Genomic DNA, 27,427 nt, shown 5'->3' with positions numbered 1-27,427 from the left:
AAGAAAAAAAAAATTGCAATTTCCATGCCCTGGGCCAACAACATCTTGTAAGTTATTTTTGTCTCCCCTCCCCCCATTTAAAAAATAAAAAGAAAGAAAGAAGCCCCTTCCCCCAATCCTGATGCAGTGTCCTCCCCCCACAGGGGCTGAAGCTTCTGCGTGGCTCGGGGCGCTGAGGTTTCTTGTTTTTCTTTCTTTCTTTTTTTGCAAAAATGCTAGTACAAGTACCATGGTGGCTGGGTTGGGTGATAATCAAAGTGGAAGTTGTGGCTGGGTGTTTCTTGTGTTTGTTTTCGGTGGTGTGTTACTTAGAGCACAGCTGATGTGGTGGTGGAGAGAGAGAGAGCGAGAGAGAGAGAAAGTGAGAGGGAGGGAATAGGACAGGATGCAAAAACCAGTGTGGAATCTGTGAAGCAAAGAGAAACAGGTATGTGAGCTGGACAGAGATATAGAGAGAGATTCCTCTTCTAAGAGACGGTATCCCTTGTGTTGGCACAGACAGACAATCCAAATGCTGCTCTTCCTAAAGCCTTTACGGAAATTGCCACTTTTTACCCTCTTTTAATTTTGCTGCTGGCAGTATCTTGAGTCTATTGTATATTAGATATCCAAGTGGACTTGTTTCTTTCCTTAGATGTCTAAAAAAAGCCTGCTTTTTCGTAAAACAAAAAGCCCCAAAAAACAAGTAAAAAATAAAAAAATTACTTTTTTTTTTCAAAAAAGAAAAATCGGTTAGTTTCGTTAGATATATTAATTCTAAAATATATTAATGCTGCGAGTGCCACCTCGTGCACTGCAGCCCATGCACTGTAAAAACCTTCTCCTCTAGTATGTGCACACATGCACAAAGAGTGGGTCCTAAAGAGCTGTCAGGGGGTTGTTTGCCCCATCTCCGCCTATGTTAGTCCAACTAAAGGGATAGCGTCGCGCTAGTAAATAGAGGAACATGGAGGCTGTGGCCTGGAAGAGTCTGCAGAGCCCCTGCTGCGTGGCATCGTCAGTGTGAGTGGGTTGGAACCCTCCCCCTCCCCACTGTGAGTTCTCTGCACAGCCCAGCCGTGGGCAGACGTTTATGCCTCAGGAGGGTCTTTGGTTGGCTCCCCGATCTGGCGCTCTGGCAGGTGTTGGAAGGGCTACATTCATCGGTTGTTGCTGGCTGGCGTGTCGGAGCCTCACTTGCTGCGCTGTAGGGAAGGGGCTCCCTGAACATGTTTCTGCTCCTGCTGCTTCACCTGCTGTACGATTTCCCTGATCTTGCGCTGTGCAGTCTGCAGGCAAAGCGAGAGAGAGAGAAACAGCTGCAGAGATGGGCCAGGCGCGGTGGGACCCAGTGGGCCAGTGCAATGCCCCCACCTGGTGCAGAGAGGCCTGTGTCTCTCGGGCAGGAGAGAGTCAGGCCTGGGGTTGTGTTGGGGCACACACAGCGAGTTTGCAAACAGCCTTGGCCTGCAATGCTGCCCAGGACATGGGGTTTTCAAATGTGCTCAGTGCTGGGCTGGCTGGGGCTGAATTTCCATTCCTCAGTGCCCTGGCTCAGCTGTACGAAGCAAACCCTTGTGTGCTGGTCATGCCGTCACTTCCACACTGTGACGGTGGTGCCTGCCCCTCACACTGCCTACCCATGCCCTGTATGTCATGGCTCTTGCAGTGATAAAGCCTGGCATGGCCTCGCCTACAGCAGAGCAGGGTTCTACTGGGCCTAGCACGTCAGCCACTGCACAGCTGCTAAATCCTGACTCCCTGTGACCCCATAATTTGAAATTCCTGTGGGTAACCCCAGAACTTGACAGTACTGCAGTCAGCCACCTTGTGTGTCCAGCCACCACTAGCTGAAAACCAAATGCCACAGATCTAGGAATAATCTTAGGCCCTAAAGGGCAAGGCCGTGCAGCTGCATATTTGTGGTTTGCTAATCAGAATGGGAGAAAAGGGCAGAGAGTCAATGCACCATGAGAACGGGAGGCATGTTTGGAGAATCGACCTTGGTTAAGTGCCCCTGACACATATGTTTTGTTGTTGTTATGACTGGAAATACTAGAAATGTTATGATGATGAGAAATAATGAATAGTTTGCTGAAATTAGGGGTTACTATGGTGACCCACCAGGAATCACTATGAGTTATGTGCTTTGTTTAAGTTAGCTATAAAAGTTTAAGCAAAAGGATACATTTTGGAGCAGCCTGAGGAAGCTTTCCTTTGGGCAAGGAGCTGGCACCTAAATTCCCCAGCAGCTGGGTGGAAGGAGGGCACCCGAAAGGCTGGTAGCTGATTCCTGAAAACCATTCCAGACTTTGGGTAAATATAGATGTTTGGGATGCGCTAACCCTGCTGCTACACTACAGTATACGTGTGTATGTATGTATATGTGTGCTTAAGAGCTAATAAAAAGTAGTTTTAGGTAAAAGCTCTCGTTTGTACCAATCATTTATCAGATGGAGGAGCTGTATCCCCACTGATTTATTCCTGACACTACCTAGAGAGAAGCAGTTAAGTTACCACTGCAAGGAGTTCTGAAAACCCTGTGTAATAAATACCCCCCCTCTTCTATCCTGGGTTGTCCTGTGATGTGTGGCCAGGTGAGCAGGACTAAGGAGATGCTCTATTTAGCCTTTAGGGAAGACTCTAATGGCTGCCATTAGCCTAGAGACAGTCAATACAGTCTGGGTGCTGCCCGTGGCGATGACTGGGCAGGTTCTCTCCCCCTTTGCTCTTGCAGCACAAAGAGGCCACAAACTGGGCATCGGCAGGCACTTGTGTGCGCTCATCAGGCCCCTTATGTTTGAAAATCTCGGTTTTAGTCCATAGTTTATAACCAACAAAATCATATACCAGCACGTTCCATCCTTGTCAGCTCGGGTGCGCTCACTGTGGTGCTACGGAACAGGATCTTGCCAACCACGGGGCTGGAACATTCTAGAACAGTGGTTCTCAAACTATTGTACTGGTGACCCCTTTCACATAGCAAGCCTCTGAGTGCGACTCCCCCTTATAAATTAAAAACACTTGTTTATATATTTAACACCATTATAAATGCTGGAGGCAAAGCAGGGTTTGGGGTGGAGGCTGACAGCTCACGACCCCCCATATAATAACCTCATGACCCCATGAGGGGTCCTGACCCCCAGTTTGAGAACCCCTGTTCTAGAAGGATCAGGGAAATAACCACCCATAGCCCTGAGCTCTCCAGGTAGACAGATACGGGCACAGATCTGTATCAAACTAACACTGACAGAATGGCTCCAGTCAGCAGTTGGACCTGTAAGACCCCAGCTGTCACCTGGGGAGGGTGTGAGGGGTAGACTTCTTTTGGGGGGGGGGGGGGGGGGAGAGGAGGGGACGGAGAGGGAGGAAGGAAATTAAATGCAAAATCCTACCCAGATGCAATGTGACTGAGGCAAATTTAAGCAAACTAACGGTCAGGCAACAGAAAGGTTCAGGTGATTACAACTCTGACCTCTTTGCTCATGGGTTAGGTTGTGAAATGTGTGTACGCTGATATCCACAGTGGGACTGATCCAGTTTGCCTTGACATCAGTGCCCAAGTTCCTATTGACTCCAATGGGAACAGGGTGAGAGCTGATGTGTGCAATGTGGGAAAGTTAACAGTATTACAATGGTAACAATCATTTACAAATGAACTGCTTCAGTATCACATGAACAGAGCTGGTTACACATATAGGAAATGAAGTGACTCTGATGTGTGGTACGTACACTTTAAATCTAGGGACAACATACCCAAATGCATGTACTGAAATGGTTTTGTACTTATGGGAAGCCAGGCTTCACACCCTTGTGTCAGAACCAAGAAGGCAGGATTTGTATAGATAATACAGATTTTGTCCCTGATGTGAAGGGGCGGACAGATTTCCCTTCTGCCACAAAATACTTTGGAAATTGAAAAATATTCATGCCCTATACCTGACTGGCAAAGAAATGCCCAATGATTTTAACGACAACTTCCTCATTCTCATCAGGAGTTTGGTCACGGGGGACAATGACTTCTGCACTGGTTAAGTTCTGCAGTTCATTCACCTGTAGCAAGAGAAGTTTTAACAACAGTCTGTGTGCATTTTTAACCACTCCAGCTACTACACCTACCCCCAAGCCAATCCTGGGTTTTCCTCAAAGCCCAGCCAGCAGCAGGACAGCCAGCAGGGGTGTTCTGCTCCTCCTGTGTGTCTGCTCCAGCGGGCTACTCGGGGTGTGGAACAGATGGGCTAGGGCTGTGGTCTATGGATCCTGGACGGGCTGCACCATGCGGACAGACTGGAAGCCATCTCCCTCCTTAGCACCTCCAGGCAAAGCATGTTTACCGGGGCTTTGTTCACTGGAGACTGGACTCTAGACTGTTACCCATAGGCAGAGTCCAATCAGCCGACTGGAGGGATCTCTCCCCTCTTCCCACACGCCTTTGTGCCTTGCTGGGCTTCTCAGATCAGCAGTGGTATGAGCTCAGCTCTGCTTACCCAGTTGTGCCAGTGCCCAGCAATTCCAATACCCTCCCCCTAAGGAATTGGACCATCCCCAAAAGTGGCTGAAGGATGGGTAGCTAATGGCTCTGCAGTGCCTCCAGCTGGCCAATAGGTATAGGGAAGGACTCCGAGAGACACAGTTTTGGCTCCGGCATCAGCAGGACTGGCGCCAGAGGGGGTGATGCCAATCCAACCCAGCAGAGACTCTCCTGCCAGGCTGCTGGTGCAGCTCACTGGGAAAGACCTAATAGCACAGGACCACGGGCCATGTCTGCTGCGGGATCAGGGCTGTTTGTATTACTGAAGGCCCTGAAGTGACCCCGGCTGCTTTGCTGGGTGTGTGTGCAGGGGCATCCTGTCCCATGTGATTTTCTCTCCATGCTGGGTGGCTATAAAAGAGCTACAGAACAATCAGCAAACAAAGCCAAAGGAATTTCAGCTCCACGACTCCCCCGTCTCCTGGGTCTGGCTGGGGCAGACCGCCGTGCTGCTGGCTGACATACCGTTTTGCCACCTTTGCCTATCACGCGTCCAGCTGCAGAGGAAGGCACCTTGATGTGGGCTTCAAGCTTCACTTCTTCTTTGGGATTAAAGAAGTTTTCTTCCTTCAGTTTGCCAAATATCCGGCCCTGGGCCTGGAGAGGAAGAAGATCCCATGGTGAATTCCAGGCTCAAGCTCTGTATTTCTGTGCATGTGGGGCAGGGAAGGGAGAACTGGATTGGGCCACAGTGAGGGAGAAGAGTGGTCTATGGGCTAAACCACCGGACTGGGAGGCAAGGTGAGTTCTTGGCTCCCTCAGCACCCCTGGGGGGCCAAGGCCAGGGTTCAGAGGTGCCCGGCCCGCAGCAGCTCCCAGTTAGGCATCTTGCTGAAGTGGCCAGATTTTCAAATGCTCTTAGTGTCCAGTGACTCTAGATCAGGCCCCTATCCTGGGTACTGAGCACGCTGGGACATCTGGCCCTTCGCCTTCTGGAGCTCGGCTTCCTGCCTGCACAATGGGAACCACCACTCCCTGGGGCTGCCTTGTCTGTGCGGCACCTCGCGCTCCGGGGCTCTGTCCGGGCAGCACTTCACGCGCCGGGGCCCTGCGCTCCTGAAATCCTACATGGCCAGTTCTGTACCACGGGCCCAGAGGGCATTGTGAAGGCCAGAGGAGGATACTGGGATCCCGAGGCAGGACTGTTGGCAGTCTCCTTCCAGTACGTGCAGAGTGGAAGCGGGGGATCGAGGCAGCGCTGCCCCCTGCTGATAGCCCCACTGCCTTTTGCCGAATGCAAATGTTATAGCCCTGTAGGTCTGTAGCTCTTGTGAGTGCAGAGGATACAGCTCTGAGGTGTGCTCTGCCCCTGTTCCTTTCAAGGAGATGTTGACACAGAAGCATAATGACGACATGACACCCATGAATATGGTTAACTGTCTGAGGGCTTGTCTATACTTACCGCGCTGGTTCGGCGGCAGGCAATCGAACTTCTGGGTTCGATTTATCGCGTCTTGTCTGGACACGATAAATTGAACCCAGAAGTGCTCGCTGTCGACTCCGGTAATCCTGCTCGGCGCGAGGAGTACGCGGAGTTGACGGGGGAACCTGCCTGCCGCGTCTGGACCGCGGTAAGTTCGAACTAAGGTACGTCGACGTTGCGTACCTTAGTTCGAATTGGGGGGTTAGTGTAGACCAAGCCTGAGGGTTGATGCTTTTGCAGTGACACTCAGCTGCTCTGGAATTGTAGGGGGAGCCCGAGACTGCAGGCTGAACCCCAATCTGTCCCTATAATGCTGAGCTTTGGCTGCCTGCTGGGCAGCAGCGCCCTCTCCTGGCTGTAAAAGGGTCATGCAGCCCCCCTTCTGGGTGGCCGTCTGCAGGCAGGGGGCCTCCACCCCAGGCCGGGAGCACAGCTGGGCAGTTAGCTCTCTTCATACATGGAGCCTACATGGACGGGACAGAGCAGGCTGCCTCATTAGCAAAGCCAGGCAAGGCATTGTGCCCGTGGCACCCTGCCAGCCCTCCCCCCACTCCTCTGGGGCACAAACAGCCTCTCGGATAGGTGTGAGGACGGGCAGCAGCAGGGCCCCCAACAACACGGCCCTCCCACTGGCAAGGGGGAGGAGATGCTACTGCTGAGCCTCAGCTGCCTTCGCACAGGATCAGGCCCGTCAGTCTGCTCTCTCCCCTCCCTGCTAACCCGGAGTCCTCAGAGCTACTCTTTAAAGCATGTGTTTGCTCTGGCTTCTCCAGGGCTGAGCACCAGGGGGCTTCGAATCTGTACAGTGTCACAGAGCCCCTGCTTCGCTCCGCCCTACCCGCTTCCCACTGACCTTAAACTGGGCTTCCGGGGGCCCGGTGATGATGACCATCCTCTCGCTGGCATCTGGACCCTCTGCTGGTGCGATCTACAAGCCACAGAGAGGCAAGTGATTAGCAGCAACATGAGCCTGGCACTCTCTCCCCAGGCCCCCCGCACCTGACCCTGGGTCTGCCCCCCCATCGGAGCACTCAGACTCAGCGTGTCATGGGGAGCTCAGCCAGATCTCGGGCAGGTGTCAGAGCGTTCAGGGTATTTCATGTTCTTTAATGGATGCAGAGTGGAATTTGCTCGGTCTACAAAAAGCCTGATTTCACACTAGAGTAGTTCAGAACTGGAGCTGGCTGGGAAACGAGGATTTTCCCCAGGAAAAGTTTAGACAAAAATGAATTCCCTCTCCTTTTCATCGGCATTTCCCTTTGAATTTCTGAGGGTTTTCAGCAAAAGGGGACATTGCTTGCAAACTTTTCTGTTGTGCTGACAGTCCCATTCAGCTGGCTTGACAAACTCTGCCGAGATCTGAGCATTTGGATGCTGTGCAGAAGGGCTTGCAGACATGCCCAGCTTGCTAGATCTCTGCCTGCATGTTACTGAAAAAATAACGCAGGCTCTGAACATGCAATTGGCTGCGCTGGACTGGGCCCAGCCCTGTGCCGAGTCCTGCACAAACAGGGAGGTGTGCGGTCACAGTGCCCCTGATGACAGAGGCACCTGGAGGCTTGAGGGGGTCAGTTGCAAGGTGTGATAGCAGATGCTAGCGGGCAGCATGCCTTTATCTAGCCCCCACCGACTTCAGGGGAGCGGCACTGAGGGAAATGGGATCAGACAGGCCCAACACGAGAGTCCAGCAGCAATTTGCCATGGCACTCACACTGCCTTCACATGGGAAGAGTTAAACACTGATTCATGCCTGGAGACTGGCGTTATGTTCACCCTGACTCAGGAATGACACAGCGGCTGACCCATGTTGCGGTGGCCTGGAACCCAGCCCCCAAGTGGTTGTGTGTCTGTCTGCATCACTGAGTCACTGCCCATGAGTATCAGCTGCTCCCTACGGCAAGCTGCTTCCTTGGACCCAGCCACATTCCCCTGAGGGGGTGGTGTGTGTGGGAAGGGGGCACTGTTGTGGGGAGATATTCGGTCTTCGCATGTCAAAAGCCATGTGAACAGACGTGGCTCAGCAGCCGGGGGCTCAGCCTGCCCCTTGCTATGGGCTCCCCCCAGACCCAAGGGGAGGAGCTGTGTCCCCGGTTACAGTGGAATGGGAGCTGACGATGGTGTCTATGTTCAGTATATGCTGGCTCAGCCCAGAGAAGGGAGTGTTCGTTTTTCCTAGGGGAATGAACGAAGAGCAGCCGGTCACCGCTGTCTTCACCGCACAGGTCAGTCTGGTGATCGGCACCTGGGTCTGAGCACCTGGGTGAGCCCAGCCTGGGTGTGGGCACCCCCACGGCAAAGCTCTCCCCCAGCACTCTGTCGCCCTCCTCCTGTATTCCCCGCATCAGCCAGGAGTGATGCTGGAGGTGGGGTAAGCTGAACAAATGGAACCTTATTAAATCCTGTGCACTGTTCTGTCCACGTGGCTGTGTTGCGTCCAGCCCAGCTCCCTGCACTGCCTGGCTTGCTAGTGTCCCCTCAGTGACAGTCCCTCCAGGGAGCATGGGCCCAATGACTCCGGTCCCACTGGTCATGGTCCATCTTCCCGATTTTACAGACATTGTGATACAGCCTGACACCCAGCTCCGGCCCCAGGTCCCTCGGCCAGAAGCTCCTAGCACAGAGCCAAGCTGGGCTTGTCTTTACCCAGACTCAGCTGGTCACAGGCTCTGGAACACACTTTGGTCTCCTCAGCAGGCAACTGCACCAGGAGCGACCTAGCTCTGGCTTCCTGTCACCTCTCTCCAAGCCCAGCAAACTGTCTCTGGAGTCTCCTCCATCCCTGAGGGGTCGGCCTCTGCATGGTTCTGTCCCTCCATTCGGGGGGGATCTCTGTATCGCTGTGGGCTCTCTCTGGGTGCTGTCTCCTCTTCCTTCGGGTCACTAGTCCCTCCTGCACGGTCACCTTGTGTGATCTGTATGCCACTCCACCCCTTACCCCTCCTTGCTAGTACCTGCTTTCTCTGCTTCTTGGCCATCTCCTCTCACAGCATCTCCATTCTTCTGGCTGCAACAGATCTCTCTTTACTTGTAGCAGGGTTTTGGTCCTTCACCCCACTATTTCCTTGGTCTGGACTGTTTGGCACCCCTGTGCGCCAAAAATACTAACGAAGAGGAGGAGGAAGAGGAAACAGCCTTGTGTAACAGTCTCTTAGGTGGAATCAGCCATGAAAACAGCTTTCTATTACTCTGGGGGTATGCTGCATCTGAATAGCGCTGCTTTTCCTTGAAGGTAAATACGTCTGCTCCCACCTTTTCCCACAGGTAGGCTGGCAGCTCACATGGAACAGAGTCTCCTTCTGCTGGCGGCTATCATGTGACAGGCAAGTGTCACATCCTTCTATCCATGGGCAGAGTTGTGTATCCATTCACAACTAGTAAATACACTCTCAAGCCAGGCTCAGACAGCTGTCAATGCCCAGGCGTGAGGTGTGTATTTTTTGCCTGACATCCTTCCTTACTGTGGCAAGGACAACAGTTCTCTGTCCTCAAAATATGATTCTGACCTACACTCTCAGTTCATCTTTCATTTGAAAATTTGGTTCTGCTCCTACCAGAAGTTGGCTTTCGTCTTCTGGCCTCCCTGGTTGGGTGTCTTTTTCTGCAGCCTCTTTGGGAGACAGCTCTCCTGCCTGATAGTACTTCAGGGCGGGGGCATCCATTATCGTTTGTTTCAGTGTGTCCAATGCTTGCTGTTGGGGACCTGCCCAGTCCCACTCAATATCCTGCCTCAGGAGCTGTTGTACGGGTTCCGCCACTGCAGCCAGAACTTGGACAGAACATTTTGTCGTTCCTACAAACCATTGTAGCCCTTTCCCACCCACTGGAGCATGCCTTGAGCTTGTTGGGATCTGCTTTCAGTGCCCTTGCTGTGAGCTGATGTCCAGTGTATGGCACCTCATGCTGTTTGAGTGGCTTCTTTTCTAAGATGAGTTTTATGTTTTTGTCCCAGCATCATTGTAGAAAAGCCTGTAGTTTTCTGTCATTGTCTTGTTCAGCTTCTGTATTGTTGCTCTCTTCACCTACAATGAGGATATCTGCAATTATTTTCACCCCAGGCAGTCCTTCCAGCACTTGGGTGAGTCTTCTCTGGAACACATCTGGTGCTGGGCTTATGCCCATGCAAAGGTTGTCAGCCAGCTTATTTGCCAAAACCCATTCCTTAAATCAGAGACCATAAAGATTCGCCTTTGGAGAGTTCTAGCAAGATGGCATCAATGGTGGGCAGTGGATAGTGTCACATCTTTTCAATCCCTGGTTCAGTGGCTTTGGGTCTATGCAGATGTGTAATTTGCCTGATGGCTTCTGTACACCTCCATGCTGCTTACCGAGGCTATGCTGGCCTCTGCATGTGCTATGATACCCCCACTCTGCAGACTGTTGAGCTCCTTGTGCCCCGGATTACACAGTGCTACCAGAGCTGTCCTTTGTGCTAAGCGCATAGGTTCCATAGTGGGGTCTATTTCCAGGAATAGCTTTCCTGCTAGGCCCCCGTTGCCCTGGAAAACATCCCCATATGCTTTTGCCATTGCCTCCATCATCCATGGGACTCCCCCTTTTTCTTCTTGCTCTGCAGCTGTGAAATTCTGATGCTGCCCTCGATCACATCCAGGGCTTGTACGGCTGTATGCCCCAAGAGGGGTCTGTGGTGCTTGCCATCTGCCACCACAAACTTCAGCTGGCCCCGGCTGTTGTTTTCCAGGCTTGTTACTATGAGGTGACATATTTTTCTATGGGCTGCATTGTGCTCTGATTATTACATTTTAGATTGCACCTGCTCTTTCTGATGGGTGTGTGAGTCCAATTCACCCTGAGGAATCACATTCCAGGAGGCCCCACTCTTCAGCTGAAATTGCACAGGGTGTTTCCTTGTTAACATTGCTACATGCACGAAGGTTGGTACTGTCCGTTCCTGCTTTCCTGTCCCAACAGCCTGAGCCCAATATGCCCATCTTGTACAAGTCTGACTGAATCTTTGGGGACCTTTGTCTGCTTTGCCCACACTGGTTCAGTTTGTCTTGTTCCTTGCAGTGCAATCCTAGCGCAGAGCCCATCTCTACCTGCTCATGCCGTCTCCCTTGGTAAATTCACCTCATGGAGCCCTGGCCACCTGCTCGCCTTTGCTGTTGTCTCATTGTACGTACTTCTGGGGCTGTTGTGCCTCCTAGGGCTGTCATCCTTTCTCTTGCCGCTTCCATTGCACGTCCCATGTGTAAGCATCTGTCTAGTCTGAGATCGCATTCCTGGAGCAGCCGCTTCCGCAGGCGGGATCCCAAGTGCTGCAGACTGTCCTGTCCTGAATCAGGGAGTCTGACAAGTCCCCAGAATCGCATGTGGCAGCCAGTGTGCGCAAGGCAGTAGCATAGGGGTCCATCCCCTTCCCTTAGGATGGGTCTCTAGTCACTCTGCAGTTCTGCATTGGGGAGCAATAGGTTGTTGCTGTCAGGCTTGAGGCCATGGTGAGCTTCAGAGTGGTGCCGACCTCTCTGCTCTGTTCCCTAGTATGGTAAAGTAGCAGTTTCACTTTCCTGCTGTTGTCATCCTCCTGCTTGGCCAGGTCTGTGCACAGCTCAGCTCCTCCTTCCCCCGGGTCCATCGCTGAGCTAGGTTTGTGTCTGCACAATCCAGGGCTGGGGGTGTCAGACCGAGTGCCACGGCTCAGGCTGCCAGCTGCTGTGCTGCAGAGAACTCACCGCTCCGGTGCTGCCACCGCGTTTCATTTGCAAAGAGTGAGGTTGGAGGCAGGTAAGCTGAACCCTTTATTAAACCTTGTGCACTGCTCTGTCCACATGGCCGCGTTGCTTCCAGCCCAGCTCCCCGCACTGCCTGTTCTGCTGGTGTCCCGTCACTAATAGTCCCTCCAGGGAATATGGGTGCTCTGACTCCAGTGTGTCTGGAGGCACTCTCCATGGGTCTTCGTGCGGAGACTCTAGGATTAATTCCCAGGCAATTGTGATGAATGCAGACAAACTTGTCTGTTCCTTTTTTGGGGGGGAGGGGGCAGAAAGGGGGGATTGTGGGAAGGGATTGGAGGCCTATCAGCACTTGAGTGATTTAGCCTGTGTCCTCACTACAAAGCGGGAAGGTTCCAGCCTGAGCTAAAGTGGAGACTGGGCTCTACCTACCCCTGGGTCAGCTAGCCCGGACTTAAAGGACCTCCAGACCCAGGGCAGAGGTTATTGTGTGTGGTAGGGAGCCTGATTTAACTGTGCAGTGACGACAGACCCTCACGTAGTAAACTGGTGCTCAGCACCCTCTAGATAGCTGCCATGCATATTCCATGCCACCCCATGCAGCACTGCACAGTGGGCAGAGAACACTGCTCTGAGAGCATGGATGGGGGTGCTCCACAGGTCACCCCCCCAATGTAGGGTTCAGTAGGAGCATGGGAAGTGGATGGGAAGCAACTAAGAACATAAGAACGGCCATACTGGGTCAAACCAAAGGTCCATCTAGCCCAGTATCCTGTCTTCTGACAGTGGCCAATGCCAGGTGACCCAGAGGGAATGAACAGAACAGGTAATCATCAAGTGATCCATCCCGTCGCCCATTCCCAGCTTCTGGCAAACAGAGCCTAGGGACACCATCCCTGCCCATCCTGGCTAATAGCCATTGATAGACCTATCCTCCATGAACTTATCTAGTTCTTTTTTGAACCCTGTCATCCTCTTGGCCTTCACAACATCCTCTGACAAAGAGTTCCATAGGTTGACTGTGATTTGTGTGAAGAAATACTTCTTTTTGTTTGTTTTAAACCTGCTGCCTATTAATTTCATTTGGTGGCCCCTAGTTCTTGTGTTATGAGAAGGAGTAAATAACACTTCCTTATTTACTTTCTCCACACCAGTCATGATTTTATAGCCCTCTATCATATTCCCCCTTAGTCGTCTCTTTTCCAAGCTGAAAAGTCAGTCTTATTAATCGCTTCTCATATGGAAGCCGTTCCATACCCCTAATAATTTTTGTTGCCTCTTTGTGTACCTTTTCCAATTCCAATATATCTTTTCTGAGATAAGAAAAACTAAGAAAAAAAGAGATGGAGAGATGTCCTCCAAAAGTAGGGAGTAGGGGTGCTGTGCTGCCCCCCATTTTATTTGCGGGGTGTCCTGCCGGCTCTTCCACGGGTGCACTTTCACCATGAAAAATGTACTGGGTTGTACCCTATCCTTCTGCTGCAGCCTTGTGACAGGCAAAAATAAATGATTCCTGGTGAGCAAGTGGAGGAGTCCTTCACACCAGGAAAGGGGACTCCCTGTCTCCCATTACAGTGATTCAACCACGGCAAGCTATTTTATCTTCCAAGTGACCCTGCTTTTTCTAAAGGATCTGAGGGGGGCTTGACCTGTGAGTCAGAGCTCTAGAGCGGTCTTGGGCTGTGTCGAGCATTAAATATCCCTGTCCATTCAGCTTTCCTGATGGTTTTATAACTGTGCACTGGAAAGCACATGGGGGCTATTCCATTAGAGAAGTATTTGTGTTCACAGCCTTCTTGTTCAACCAGAAACACACACTGCACACAGGACGCCACTCTGAGGGGTTCACACGGGCATGCTTTTCCCCAAAGCTCCTTAGCACCCGGACACTGGTCAGATTGAACTCTGGTTTCTCCCCAAGCGGCTCCAGTAAAACAAGGACTGGATCGATGGGGAAGGAAGCGGCACTGAAGAGACAGGCGTCAATGGTAGCATGTGTGTGTCACCCCTGGTGTGGGTTAGTATGTCTAGTGGTTAGAGTAGGACTGGGAAGCAGGAGATCCTGGCCTCGTCACCAGTGGCCTTACTCAAATCACTTCAAACTTCTGGCCAACAATTTCAAATGGGGGGAATCAAATTAGGCAGCTAGGTCCATACTGTCAGAGTGGCTCAGTACCTGCAGCTCCTGTCACCTTCAGTGGGGACTGGCTGAAAATGGAGCCATTCTGACAAATGTCTCATTTTGAAGTGGTCAAGTTTGAATACTGCATTTCCCTAGCGGTGTGGTGGGGACCATCCCATTCACCCACCGGGGGCCAGCAGCGCTGGTACAATGGCCACCTGCGAGTAGTCAGCTAATCACCATTGCGGCGGTATTCCCCACATCAGAAGAGCTGTACAGGTTTCAGCACCACTCCCTGGAGCTCACGGAAGCTGAGAGATTTGGGGATGGCAGACGCCCTGGAGTGACATCCCCCTGCTGGCTCACGAGAGGATGTCGCCATCAACAGACGATGCGTGAGCGGAGAGATCAGAGCCCTCAGGGGGACAGAGATGAAGAAAAGAAGCATTTGGCACCAGAGCCTGAAATGGATTTAGGTGCCTGACTGCTGGGGTTCTGAGCCCCAGTGTGTCAAGGTACCGATTCCTTTCTCCATGTCAGCTTGGCAGTTGGCTGGCAGACACCCAAGAGGAGGAGGAGGGTGGGGATGAAGGCAGCCAGCCAGGGTCTTTGCTTACCTTGATAGAGGCGCCAGCAAATCTCGCCAGCTGTTTAATGTGTTGGCCCTTCTTCCCAATGATGGCACCCACTGCCTGCGTTGGGATGAATAAATTCACAACCTCCTGTGCTGGCAACTGAGAGGAGAGAGACAAACACAGAGATCTCAGTCGAAACCCGGCCTGCCTGATGCTTTCCCAGCCGCTTGCCAGGCAGGGCAGGGCAGAGCGTCATTTCACGGCTCTTGAATGCAAGCAATCGGGGTACAGCTGATTTGCCCCCTGCGGGAGAAATGAAATCTGTAAAGCTGAGCGTGTCTAAAATGCCCATGAAACCATGCTCCTCTCCTACGACGGGGGTGGGAGGGTTTCTCTTATTATTATGCATTTCACTGCTTATGAAGACCTAGATATTTGAAATGTCACACCCCAGGAAGGCATCTAAATATCTGAACAGGCATTTGAGTTTTCAGATGATGCGTAAACAAGCGGGCACACAGAGCAGCATGCAAGAGATGCGATCTGCGTGTGGCACAGTGCAGCGAGCGACAGGGCAGGAGAGAGAAGCGTGGAGGCAGCTGCGATGCAAACGAAATCCTCACTCACACGTATGTGGACAGCTTCCATGTGCTCTGACCCGCACAGCCCAGAAAAATGAGATTCCTGGGCTGGAAGGCTGGACGGGCTCAGCCCGAGCGCCTGCATAGAACAGACCAGAGACCCCTGTGGGTGCGAACTAGAGACGATCTCCTAGAAAATGCCAGTCTTGATCCTAACATAGGTACGAGGACAGCTAGACTGATCTCGTGACTTAGCAAAGAGAGGCTGGGGTGGGGGATCAGGATGCCAGGCTCCTCCTTGATCCATCACAGAGCTGCCACGGGTAAGACGCCAGCCCCTGGGTAAGACGCTAGGGCCCCCGGGATCTAAATGTCTTTAATTCTGGCTTTGAGAAAGGGTCTCTACTCCCCTACTGTGCTGCCAGGCAGGGCTTTGCTGAAAGACCTGGACGCAGGCTGGCGCTAATGCTGTACCAAAGCTGGGTCCCGTCCCCTCGCCAGCACCAGGGCCAGGCTAAAAAATTTTGGGGCCTTGTGCACTATGGTAATTGGAGGCCCCTTTTTCCCTGCCCCTGGGGGTGGGAGGCACGGGGTGTGTCGGAGAGTGAGCCTACCCCACGTTCACTGCACCATGGCTCCCCACTCTGGCCATCAGCTCTCACCCCAGCACGCAGGCAGGTCGCCCCCACCCACTGCCTGGCCCTGGGTTGGGTTTTGTGTGTCCAGCAGCTAGTCCTGACTCCGGTGCAGTGCCCAGCGGCAGAGCAGTAACTGTCCCCATGTGAGAATATGATGGCTCAGGCCCCATGTGAGAATATGATGGGAAGTGCTGGTGGAAGGTCTAGGAGAGCCATTTCCATAAACAATCATCTGAAGCACTGCTGTGTATGCCTGCGGAGCTAGCTGATGGCAGCCAAGCATATTCTGAGCATCGCTTAAATGAACCCCCTTGCTTTTCAAAGAGGCTGACTGAATCAGGGCTCATTTGGGAGGCTGAGCCTGACTGCCCTGAGCACACCTGTGTGTTACTCTGCAAACCCCCGAGAAATGCTAGAGCCCCCAGAACGCAGTGCGATGGCTAGAAACCTAGACCGATTCCCGGATACGATCATGCAGGAAATGCTGGGGTGTTGCTACGACTGGTCATGGAAACATGCGTCTCTGGACACATGGCCCTTCCCCCTTCTGAAAGCCCTGTGATGCACCTGCATTCTCAGACTAGCTGACCCAAGTGATGTGAATACAGAGGCCGCTGTGATCTACCCCCCGCCCCCAATTCCATGTCACACCACACTCATTCCCAGGGCAGCCAGGGGGCCACACTCACACACAGCGGGTGAGCATGGATGCACACATCACAGCCCTGCTCTCCTGCTGGATTTGCGGGGGGGGGACACCACCTTGCTCAGCAGGCTTTAACAGTGCCCCCTCTGCTGCTCTGGCTTAGAAGACCCTTGAAGATGCAGTGTCCTCAAGTACATGTGCATCCCAGCGCTCAGAGAAGGACGGGCTGGAGGAAGGGCAGTGTTGCCAGCTCCTGTGATTTTGGCATGGTGGTGAGGGAAATCTTAGCCTGCTACAAGCACAGCAGCCCCTGCCCTGGTGCTGAAGGGCTTTGATCTCCAGAGCTGGCAATTTCTGTTTCAAAAAGCAAAAATCACCTCTCTGAAGCAGAAGCCACACCCACAGCTTTGGCCGTGGTTTCTATGCACACATAGCAATGTGGCCTCCCCCTCTGACTGCAGCTCCCACCAGCCAATGGTTTTATGACCTTATTCGGGGGCCACTCCACATCCACCAAGGCCAGGCAACTGGTCCCTTTTCAGAAGTCCCTAGTTAGTGCTGACATGTTCAGCACAGAATCTGGAGCACACTTAATAGACCTGCCAGTTCTTAATCCAAACTTCCCTAGGATCCTCGAGATCCATCTAGTAGCACGTGGCCGCCCCAGGCCTGTGAACATTCTCTCCTGGTGGCTTCTTGGCTTTTACCATCTGCATTTCCCATCTCGGCTGCTTCACGCAACATTTCGATTTGGTAAAACCAACAATCCAATCGTGCCATGTTTAAAAGGTTCAACAATCCAACCCACCGCTGAGCGTTTCTCAAAGCCTCCTCCCCTAAGTGCTAGAAAGAAGAGCATTTGCCAGAGGATGGGTCCACTGTGTGTGTCTCTGACTGGCTAAAACACCATAATCATCATTAAACACTGCCAGTGTGGTGAAAGAGGGAGGGAAAAAAAGGCCCCCAGGTAGGGCTTACAGCAGATTTAGAGGCCATTTCTGCTGTCCTGGTAGCTCAGATGCCCCTGGTAAAAGCAAGTACGATTTGAGGCTGCTCGACACAGTTTTGATTCTGATTTAGCTATTTTGGGTAGGGCTGGGAGTTTATATGGGTGTAGTGAAAGCGCTAGGACCCCTAATACAGACGCAGTTGTACTGGCACAAAACCGACATGCAGAGCAGCCAGTGGTGCGTGCTGCAGGAAGACACCGAGTAGGTGCCAGTCCTGGTCTCCTCATCCAAGGGGCTGCACCCATCATTCACTCCAAGGCCCATTCCAAACCCAGCAACAATGGACACTGGCCCTTCTTCAGAGGGCTGAGTGGGGCTGTAGTAGTGAAGCGTGAGGCTCCTCTCTGGGGAAATGCTGACTCTTGGTCTTTTCCCGACTCCGCCAGGGCTCAGCACAGGATCCCAGGTCACACTCCTTTCCTCCCAGGATCTGCATGTGGCTCTACCCCCAATGGGCACAAACCCCCACAACTTCTCCCCCAGGTGAACAGCCTGGCCCAGAGGGGTGTGTCCATTATCTAGCACCTCACCTGGGGCAGCTCCCAGCCCAGGGTTCTGCCCCCCGGAAAGGGCACAGGCACAAAGACGGCAGCAGCAACAAGCTGCCCAGGAGAGCTGCCGTAGCAGCTCCCATGTGCAGCGGAGGAACAGAGAAACAGCCTGTGGCCACAGCCATGTGCAAATGCGCGCTTGGAGCCTGGAGCATGCGACAGCTTTACAACCTCCCCAGGCATCAGCTGGCTCAGGAGATGGAAGTACCCAGCCCGCTCTGTGGGGGCCATGCCTGATTCCAGCCCAGGCTGGTAGCATTAGGGGCCTACATGAACTGAGTGGGTGGGCTCGGTCCATCTCTCACTGGGGATGGGGGGGTGGTGAGTGTGTGTGTATGTGGCTGGCTGGCTCAGTGTCCCAGCCTGGAGCCACGCAGGGAAAGGGCCAGTGCCAGCAGGTGGGGTTAAGGTGCTCAGGGCGCTGTGTGGAGAGGCTGGCACTGTGCCAGGGCAGTAGATGAAGGGGCAGTGGCATCTCCAGACAGACGGTCCAACAGGGTAAATCGTGAGGCAATGGCAGGGGCGGCAGCAGGCCGTTTTCAGGGAGTCGCTTATCTCTGGTTTGTCTGTAAAGGCTGCGAGGCCTTCACGGAGCCCTAGGCCAGTGGTTCCCATGAGGAGAACACACACTGCCTTAGCCAGAGGTTGGGGCTCTTGCCGGGGATCTCTTGGCTTGAGGCAGACGGTGCCTCCTCCTGAGGCTTTGTCCTGCAGCCCAATATACAGGCAGAGGCGGCTTCAGCCCCCGTCTGTGTTTCAGCCTTGGCTGGCCAGATCTCCGAACTGCTAGCTCCGTCCTCATCCTGGGACCGGGTAGCGCTGGGGAAGGGGCTCAGGGTCAGGGAGAGCCTGGCAATGAACCACTCTCAGGGGCAAAGCCCAGGAGCATAAGCCCAAACCCACGCTCCGCACTGGGGCAGACTCTCGGGGAGGCCAGCACTACAGACCCTGCTCCGGAGGGGACCCCAGGGCTGCATAAGGTGGGGTGGGGGGAGGAGCCACCAGGGCTCCCCACCCATGAGTCTCCTGTGGAGGATCTGGGCTGGAATTGCCTTGCTGCCCACACGTGCAGAGCAGCAACACCAGGGACCCAGTGCTCTCCTTGCGGCTCTCTGCATGCTTGTCAGGAGCACCTGGTGCCGCACTGCATCAGCCATCCCTCCCTTGCAGCAGCCGTACCCGCATGCCCCTTGCAGGGAAAGGGCCCCCAGCACTCTGCACCCCGGCACGGGGAAGGTGCTGCCATGTGTCCTTGACCTGCCCTTTAAAAGGCTCAGTTCATCACCCCCCTTCCCCACTGCGCGGGCGCCGATGTGCTGGCTTGTGCAGAGGGGAGCGGGAACACACTCTGAAGAGGACTCAATGTTTCCCTGCAGGCGTCTGGATTCCACAGCCTCATTTCCAGCGGCCGCGTCACTGCCGCCGGCTGCCAGGAGGGCACTGACCTGGCACGCTCGCTGCAATGGCAGAGCAGCACCGGACAGAATCACAGCCAAGAGAGGAACGCGGCAGCCAAGCAGGGCGAGCGGTGCCAGCACGGGCAGAGTGGGCACTTACAGAGTGCTGCTGTGGGAAGGCGCCAATGGGGGAGGCTCCGTACAGACCCGAGAGGTATGCCGAGGGGCTCTACGGCAGGAAAGAAAACACAGTCAGTGCAGGTTCCCAGACAGCACGGTCCATACATACCGCGCCTGTGCTACGTCCGGGGGCTGGCTGCTGGGGATCTACCCACAGCACCTCGCAGCGTGCATGTACACCGGCTTCCCTGCATCCCCTGCCATTGCACATGCCGTACTTCCTAACACGGGGGCCCGAGACAGACCGAGAACCAGGCCTGAGGAACAACCAAAAACCCTGCCGGGGCCCCAGCAGAAATGTTGGCCCCCTCCCCCAGGCAAATCAAAGCTCTGGGGCTGATGTAAACGAGCCCAGCTCCACTGAAACTGATGGAGACGACCATGCAAACCTGGAGCATATCCTGACAACCCCCTGGAGGACCCCCATTCACAGCATGGCTGTGGCTGGTTTCTGCAGCTCTTTAGCCCTCAGTGGCTCACCCAATGGTACGCTGGGGAGGGTGCTCCCCAGTGACGCTAGAATCGCTGTACACTGCTCTACAGGGAGCTCTCTTGCGTTCCTGCTAGCACAATATTTCCAGGAAAATACACTAGTCAGCCACACCTGGCGTATGACAGCGTCCCCCTGGGGAGAGCCAGGCACCACAGGAGGGGTCCCAAGGCTGGAGCCTTGTTGTGAAGTGGAGAACGAGACAAGAGACAAAGAGAGAGAACAGCCAGGGTTGTGCAGGGGCTGGCACCCAGAGTCTGCAGGATGCTGCCCCATGAACACACCATGACAGCGCTCCTGGTATGAGGGATGTACGTGGGGGTAACTGATAAGGGCCTGACCCTGCTCCCACTGAGCTCAGTGGCATGGGACAGCTCACACTCAGACCTTGCAGCTGACCTGGAGTGCACAGCTAAGCCATGCGGTGGAGTTATGGCCTGGCTGCTGATGGGATCAGGACTGTAATAAAACGTATCACCAACTGGTCCAAAGGAGGCAGCAAAAGGCAGGAGGAACCTTATACTTTGGCGAATGGCCCTGAGGAGGGAGCAGGCTGCACTAGCCACCTGGTCCTGCAGAGAGGAGGAAGTTGGGCATGAGGACAGAGTGAAAACAGCGTGATCTCGATCACCTGTAGCACTCCCTCCCAGGAGGAAGAGATTCACACAGGCAGGTCTAGCCCTAGGCACAGTTAAACTTGGGGGACATGAGGAAAGGCAGCAGAACCAGAGAAGGGACCAGGGTTAAGGTGTGTGAGAAACTGAGGTCTGGGCTACACTACAGCTGCCTTACATCGACCTATGTCAGTGTCTACACTACAGCCTTGCTCCCGCCGATGTAAGTGCCCTGCTACACCGACATGATAACTCCACCTCCACGAGAGGCGTAGGGCTTATGTGGTGTCGTTAGGTCGATGCAGTGTCTCTGTAGATGCTGCCTTACCTCAGCTGTTGTTTGTCAATGTCACAGGTCCACACTGAAGCTGTGAAATTGACAAGAAAGGCTGGTAGGTTCCCTGTTGTGAACCCCCTGCCGGGCTCACAGCTGGGGCTGTCGCCCCAGGGCGTGTGGGGGCTCCAGCTGTGAACCCGGATACCGCCTGGGCTCTCAGCTCCCCACAGAGCTAACCAGCTGGAACCCGCTGGAAGCCTGATAGCCACCCCAGCTCTGGACGCTGAGCTCCCCACTGCGAGCCCCACTCCCTGCTGGGAGAAGGGCAGACACCTGGGCTCCAGGCACAGAGCTCCACACTTGGATCCTGGGCAGCTGCTGGACTCCTGAGAGCCAGGGGTGGGGGTAAGCTCGGGCTCTCAGCCCCCCACACTACCCCTCTTCAGTCAGTGGAAGTCTGCCTGGTGAGGACACACACCACCGACAGCAGGGTAGTGTGGATATGAAAAATAGCAGTAAACACTGCTGTAAATCGAACTAACACAGGTTGACTTAATTTTGTAGTGTAGACAAGTTCTGAGTGTGAATCTCCAGCTGCTGCAGCAGAGCCGGGGCATAGCAGGCTGGCTGGGATTACAGAGCTTTGCGTGTGACAGCAGCAAGGTAACCATGCTGTGCTCAGCACTGGCTCCCACCCTATCCGTTCCTGCCACACACTCAGCTCTCTGGGCCACAGGCCCAGCCCTCAGCTCCGCATGGGCCTCCTGTGCAGGCTGGGCGTTGGGTGTGCACTCAGGGGGAGACAGTCTGGTCCCTTGGCTGGTACGTTCCATCCCTGCTCCTACCCTGTCTGGTCTGTGTAGACTGCAGCCTTTTCCATCCAGATGGGCTGTCCATCCAGTGCCAGGTACAATGGGTCTGGGACCACAAGGCACTACTGCAAGCCACAGAACACACTCTACAGAAGGGAAACTGAGGCACAGAGTTGAAGCGACTTGCCTACGGTCACCCAGCAGGTGAGTGGCAGAGCCAGAACCAGAACCAGGACTCCTGATTTCCAAGCCACTGGCCTACCCACCAGGCCATGCGGCCGGCCGCCACGCTGTCCTACATGCTCACACCCATAAACACACACAGCAGAGGGGCCTGCTGTCCACCAAGGGTCTGTCTCCAAACACCCCACAGACAAACAGCATCCGAACAAAGCCCATAGCCATTCTCAGTGCATTCACCCTCCCGGGGGAAGCTATTAGAGATTGAATAGTTTGGAGGTATGTAACCCCTTTGGGGTTTAGAAAGCATGGCCCCTTTAAATTTTTTTTCTAGGGGGGAGGGGGAGAGTGAGGAAAAAAGGAGGGAAACTTCAGGGGGTGGCGCTGGAGCTCGGAGGGAGAGAGAGGCAGCAGCCCACAGGCCCTGGAAAAGGAAGCAGCAGAGAACCTGCCTGAAGCCTGGGAGGGACAGGGCGGCCGATCGGGGACACCCCAGGACAGGAGCCAGGAGGAGCACTGGGCCAGGGAGGAATTACCCAAGAAGGACAGGCTGGATCTGAACCCAGTATCAGCTGCGAGTACTGGGGCTTGTGACTCTGCATTGGGAACAAGGAGGGAGGCTGTAGCTAGTTAAGTGGGGAGGTGGTCGCTCTGTGTGGCTTTGTAGAGAGCGGCAGAAGAGGGCACCGGAGGGGTTTGTTGGGGGAAAGTTCACTGGTGCCGAAGACGACCAGGAGCACCCAAGACTCACCACTGGACTGAAACTTTGCTCAGGACTTTTGAACGTTGTGTGCAGACACACTGCTCAGTGTCTGCCCTTCCAGACTGTGCTACCACTGGGCCTTGGTTTGGATGCAACCCTGTTTTACTGCTCCCCCTATATTTTCCCTTGTTGTTTTTTTCCTCTCATTACTTTGTAAATAAATATTTCCCTTTCTTATATCCATTGTACTTTTCCTGTGGGTGTGGGTGTTTACTTTGGGGGTTGGAACAGGTGCCCCTGGGGTGGAAGGGATTTCTCCTGCTGCATTCCTGTGCGCACCTTCTCTTGGCCAGAGCTGCCTGCAGAGCAGACTCTATCTTAGCCACGAGGGCGTTAAAGTTACACTTGGTGGCCCGTACGGGGACTTTGCAGTACACAAACGCGCACACCTACGTTGCGCACCCTGGGCTCTCCTTCACAGAGCAAAGAAACTCCTGAGTGACTTTCATCTCCGTTTCAAAAAAATAAAAATAAAAATGGAGAGAGGATTACTAGAAGACCTGTGCCGAGGGGCACGAATCCTAGTAACCAAAGCTGTGCTGGTGGCGGGGTTCCCAGAAGAGATGGAACCAAATGAAATTGAGGAGAGCCTAGATGCAGCTGAAATACTGGGGAGGGTAAAGGTCCACACCCTTATTTACAACCACAAAGTGAAGGGCATGGTAGCACTATGTTCTCACTCCAAGGAAACAGATCTTGATAAAGTGCCCAAAGAGGTGCAAGTAGAAGGTATCCCCTGGACAATTCTGGGGGAAGAGCAGTCCCCTCCTAGTGTGCCTGTGTCACTTGAGGTGAATTCTTTAGTGCAGAAATTGCAAGCTCTGATGGTGGATGAGAAGCGGACAAGAAAAGAATTAATTTTGGCATCAGGAGGAGCTCCAATACCTGCAGCACCCAGCCTGGTGGGATGGGCCAAAGAGCTGGGAAACGCTCTCAAAGATGCATTAAAGCCGGCATATGAAAGTGCTCCATACAAGCAGTTACGTTCTTTCTCGGGGGTGTCACCTGTACCCTCAGGGGAGGATGATTACGAGACCTGGAGGGATTTTACGGTGCCACTTGTCCAAGAGTGGGAATGCTCTGATGCTGAGAAGCGGAAACGTGTGCTTGAGAGTCTGAGGGGACCTGCCATGCGAATTATCCGAGCCCTGAAAGACTCCCAACCAGCTGCCACAGTGCAAGACTATTTAACCGCTCTTGAGCGTGTCTACGGTGCTACTAATAGCAGTGAAAACCTGTATTATCGTTTCCGCTATACCTATCAGGAGCCCCACGAACGATTGTCGGATTTCATCAGGAGACTAGAGGATTTGCTAGGAATTTCTCCAGCTGCATTCCTGCGCGCACCTTCTCTTGGCCAGAGCTGCCTTCAGAGCAGACTCCATCTTGGCCACGAGGGCGCTAAAGTTACAGGTACAAGAAACAGACGACTTGATGTGTGCACGTATTGATGAATACAAGACATGTGTGTGCCCCACCGAACAGTGCTTTTGTGGGAGACCCGCACAGCTCTGCTGAGACATCCTTGCCTGCTCTCGTTATGTATTTCATTAAGTCCATTTTTGCAATACCCTCAACAGAAACATTGCACAGCTCTGTGGGGCTTTTGCTGATCTGCAGCAGCCTCAGATGGTGTCACCTGATATTACTGTGTGCGACTGACACAGGTGTCTGCGTTGCCTGCCATATCACTCGCTAGTGGAAGAAATCTCTGTCTGAACACGGGGAGTGCCTGGCCCTCCAGGAGCGAAGACTGCAAACAAAAATGGCTTCTCCATGTCCTGGCTTATTAGAAGGGATTTAAAGCCACCAAGTGAAACATCTAAGCTTTGATTCCAGGAGCATTAATTCCCTTCAACTTTTCAGTCACCCAAGCATCTCCAAGCAGGCATATTTGATATCAAAGTGCACATGGATGTATTATTTGGCCTTAATTTGCAATAGGATTTCCGCAGAGGATTCTCTCCCTTTTGGTTGACTGAACTTTATACAATAGATGTTTGCAAATCACCTTACAAAGGCTTTGATAAAAAACCAAACAGAGCCCAGTTCGTTGGGCAGGAGGGTGAATTTTCCATGTTTTAGCCCTTTTTCTAAAACAGCGTGCATCAGATCTTCGGGGGGCTGATCACGAGCAGCTGTCACCCTCACTCATCGCAGGAGATCTGCAGGGTACAGCCAGGCGTTTGCAGCTCTTTCACGTCTGCTATGACTGTACAGAGCGACACAAGTGACAGGCTCAGAATGCACAGTGACTAACGATGCTAGTTGCTTGCAGGGCAATTTGTCTGGGCGGATGGAGGCAGAACGGTACCCCTCAGACAGAAATGCACATGCACAGCACTAATACATAAGGCTGCATCCCCCCATCCTCCCGCACACACCACCCATGCACACACATGCACCCTCTGCTTCCCAGGTACATTCTTTCAATACTATGCCCTGTCTCTAATTTCACTCCGTTCCCCACCTGTTGTGCATATACAGCTAGAGGTTGCGTAACCTACAGATGTCAGACTGGGAATAGGGCTTTTTACCCTTCCTCCCCCTTTGCCCAAGAAACATTACAGAAGGGAAGGAAGTAGCTTAGTGTGAGAGCTCTCCACTCGTGGTTAGACTGACAAGGAGAGGGCAGGGAGCCAACGCTTGGCCTGGAGCACTTTTTATATTTGGCATAATAAATCATTTAATTTTTCTCTAAAAATAAACTGCCAAGTAGCCTTGCTGGGGCTTTGGGGTCACAGGAGTTTGCTGGGAATGTACACTCCTCCCTTATATCATGTGCACGTTCCCAAAGTAATGCACCAGTCCTAAGAAATGTGAACATCGACATGCAGTGTTCATGAGGAAAACACACACACACACAAATACACCACGCAGAAAAGCATGGACACAGTCAGGGCTTTGGAGCTGTGCTCCGGCTCCGCTCCAGCTCCAGGCAAAAACCTGCAGCTCCACTGCTCCGGAGCTGCTCCGGGCTCTGCTCCAAAGCCCTGACAGATTCACACACACGCTGGTTTTGCAGTCAACATTTTGTGTCCTTTCTGCACCATCACCCAAGTATTTCAACTCTGAACGGTGTAAAACTCACCATCCCTCTCCGATCACTTGGCCGCTATGGTTTTCAGAAAAAATAATAAAAGTAAATAGACTTGTTCTCGGTTCCAAATACAGTTACAGCAGCTGAACTGAAATGGTGACACGGAGTGTTAGATACGCCGTAGATCAGGGGTTTATCTGCAGGAGTTAAAAGCCATCTCTGTGATTTCCTGCAGTGCTATCCAAAATCAAGAAGTTATGAAATAATCACTCCATAGCAGCAAATCAAGCTGATCGCACAGCTTCCATTGTCAATCCTCTCAACATGCTCTATCTATGCATCTCTGTCCGCCTACCGTGCAGGCAGATTAGGAAGAACGCAGCTCAGAATACGCAGTCACTTATCATATACAGCTCTGGGCTCTCTATCAACTTTCACAAACGGATGTCAAGGTACTTGTCCCAACTCTGGACACACAGGCACAGAGAGCGAAGTGTCCACTCCAAGGCGTGTCTGGCACCTGCCGGCACCTGTCTGCCTGGGCCCAGGCAGGCCCAGCAGCGGCACAGCCGGGGCAGTTTTCGAAAACTGCCCCGATTGGGTTGGTTTTGCCTCACGTGTCCAGAGAGTGCAGTGGCTGTGCGTGTCGTCACAATCCCACCCCTGGAAAGGCACTGCTGCACCGTTAATGGGGCAACTCCAGCATGGCTGGTTAAAAAATGATCCCACTCGTTTTGAAACAGTCAAGTAATAAACACAGTTCCCATGAACTGACATCAAAGTTGTCTGACACCCGACAAACGTACAGCCCTCCTCCAGGATGAAACCATTCCTCAGAGGGATGGTGTATTACTCAGCATTACTCACACTAGCTATGTCTGCTTTATGGTATTTCATCCACTTCCAAGCCAAGGGCTGCTCTTCACCCCTGCAGGAGCCTTTCCCAATTCTCTCTCGCTGCCACCTCAAAGAGCCTGGCCCTGCTTCCTGAGAATCACCCTGCATGGGCTCTGTTGGGGTACTCAGATCCCGGCTTAGCCAGAGCTAGGATGGGCATCGCCAGGCAGGCTGTTTCCGAGGTAACCCACCCCAAGTAATCCAGGCTTTTACAGAGGACAGCGCACTTAGAGTTGCACCAGAAATGGGTTGGGAGGCAGTGCAGAATGAAGAGCGCAGAAGTCATGTGTCTGTCAGCCCACCCCACTTGAGAGCTGGCCGTAGCACATGAAGCTTCTGAGTGACCTTCAGCTGTAGAGCATGTTACACCAGGAGAGCATGGAAGAGCCAAAGTCACAGCTGAAGCCTGCCCCTAACAGGCCACCCCAGATAAAGGGCTCCCCGGGGTAGCACTGCCCCGTGGGAGTTCCGGAGCGGTGATGGACACACACAAAGGCTGTGAAGACCCCTCACAAGGAGGAGGAAAGATTCACAATCTTCTTCATAGAACCACCAAAATGCGGGGCTGGAAGGACCTCGAGAGGTCATTAAGTCCAGCCCCCTGCGCTGAGACGGGATCAAGTAAACCTAGATCATCCCTGACAGATGTTTGTCCAACCGGTTATTAAACACCTCCAGTGATGGGGATTCTACAACCTCCCTTGGAAGCCTGTTCTGGAGCTCAACTACCCTTATAGGTAGAAAGTTTTTCTTCATATCTAACCTAAATCTCCCTTGCTGCAGATTGAACTTCTTGTCCTACCTTCAGTGGACATGGAGAACAAGTGATCGCTTTATAACAGCCCTTAACATATTTGAAGACTATCGGGTCCCCCCTCAGTCTTCTTTTCTCAAGACTAAATAAGCCCAGTTTTTTTAACCTTTCCTCATAGGCCAGGTTTTCTAAATCTTTAATAATTTTTGTTGCTCTCCTCTGGACTCCCTACAATTTCTCCAGTACTGCAGCTGGGGCCTCACCAGTGCCGAGTAGA

General features: G+C 53.1%; 1 protein-coding gene across 5 annotated transcripts in view; it reads right to left on the bottom strand.

Moving 5' to 3' along the window:
* IGF2BP2 (insulin like growth factor 2 mRNA binding protein 2) overlaps nt 1–27,427 on the bottom strand; it is a 96,011-nt gene continuing 68,584 nt past the window's right edge. For 2 of the 5 annotated variants that reach the window (XM_065410383.1, XM_065410385.1), the window contains 6 exons: nt 19,865–19,874; nt 14,363–14,472; nt 6,787–6,861; nt 4,976–5,107; nt 3,919–4,032; nt 1–1,268 (listed from right to left, as the gene is read on the bottom strand). In XM_065410383.1, coding sequence (XP_065266455.1) covers nt 1,173–1,268; nt 3,919–4,032; nt 4,976–5,107; nt 6,787–6,861; nt 14,363–14,472; nt 19,865–19,874 — 537 coding nt within the window. In that variant the 3' untranslated portion in view covers nt 1–1,172. Of the gene's footprint in view, nt 1,269–3,918; nt 4,033–4,975; nt 5,108–6,786; nt 6,862–14,362; nt 14,480–19,303; nt 19,373–19,864; nt 19,875–27,427 lie in introns of all 5 variants that reach the window. The other 3 variants (XM_065410380.1, XM_065410382.1, XM_065410381.1) reach the window with 3 other exon arrangements.

Source organism: Emys orbicularis, chromosome 9 (assembly GCF_028017835.1).
Source record: "Emys orbicularis isolate rEmyOrb1 chromosome 9, rEmyOrb1.hap1, whole genome shotgun sequence".
NCBI lineage: Eukaryota > Metazoa > Chordata > Testudines > Emydidae > Emys > Emys orbicularis.
Note: the sequence above shows the minus strand (reverse complement) of the source record. Positions and strands in the feature narration are given on the sequence as shown.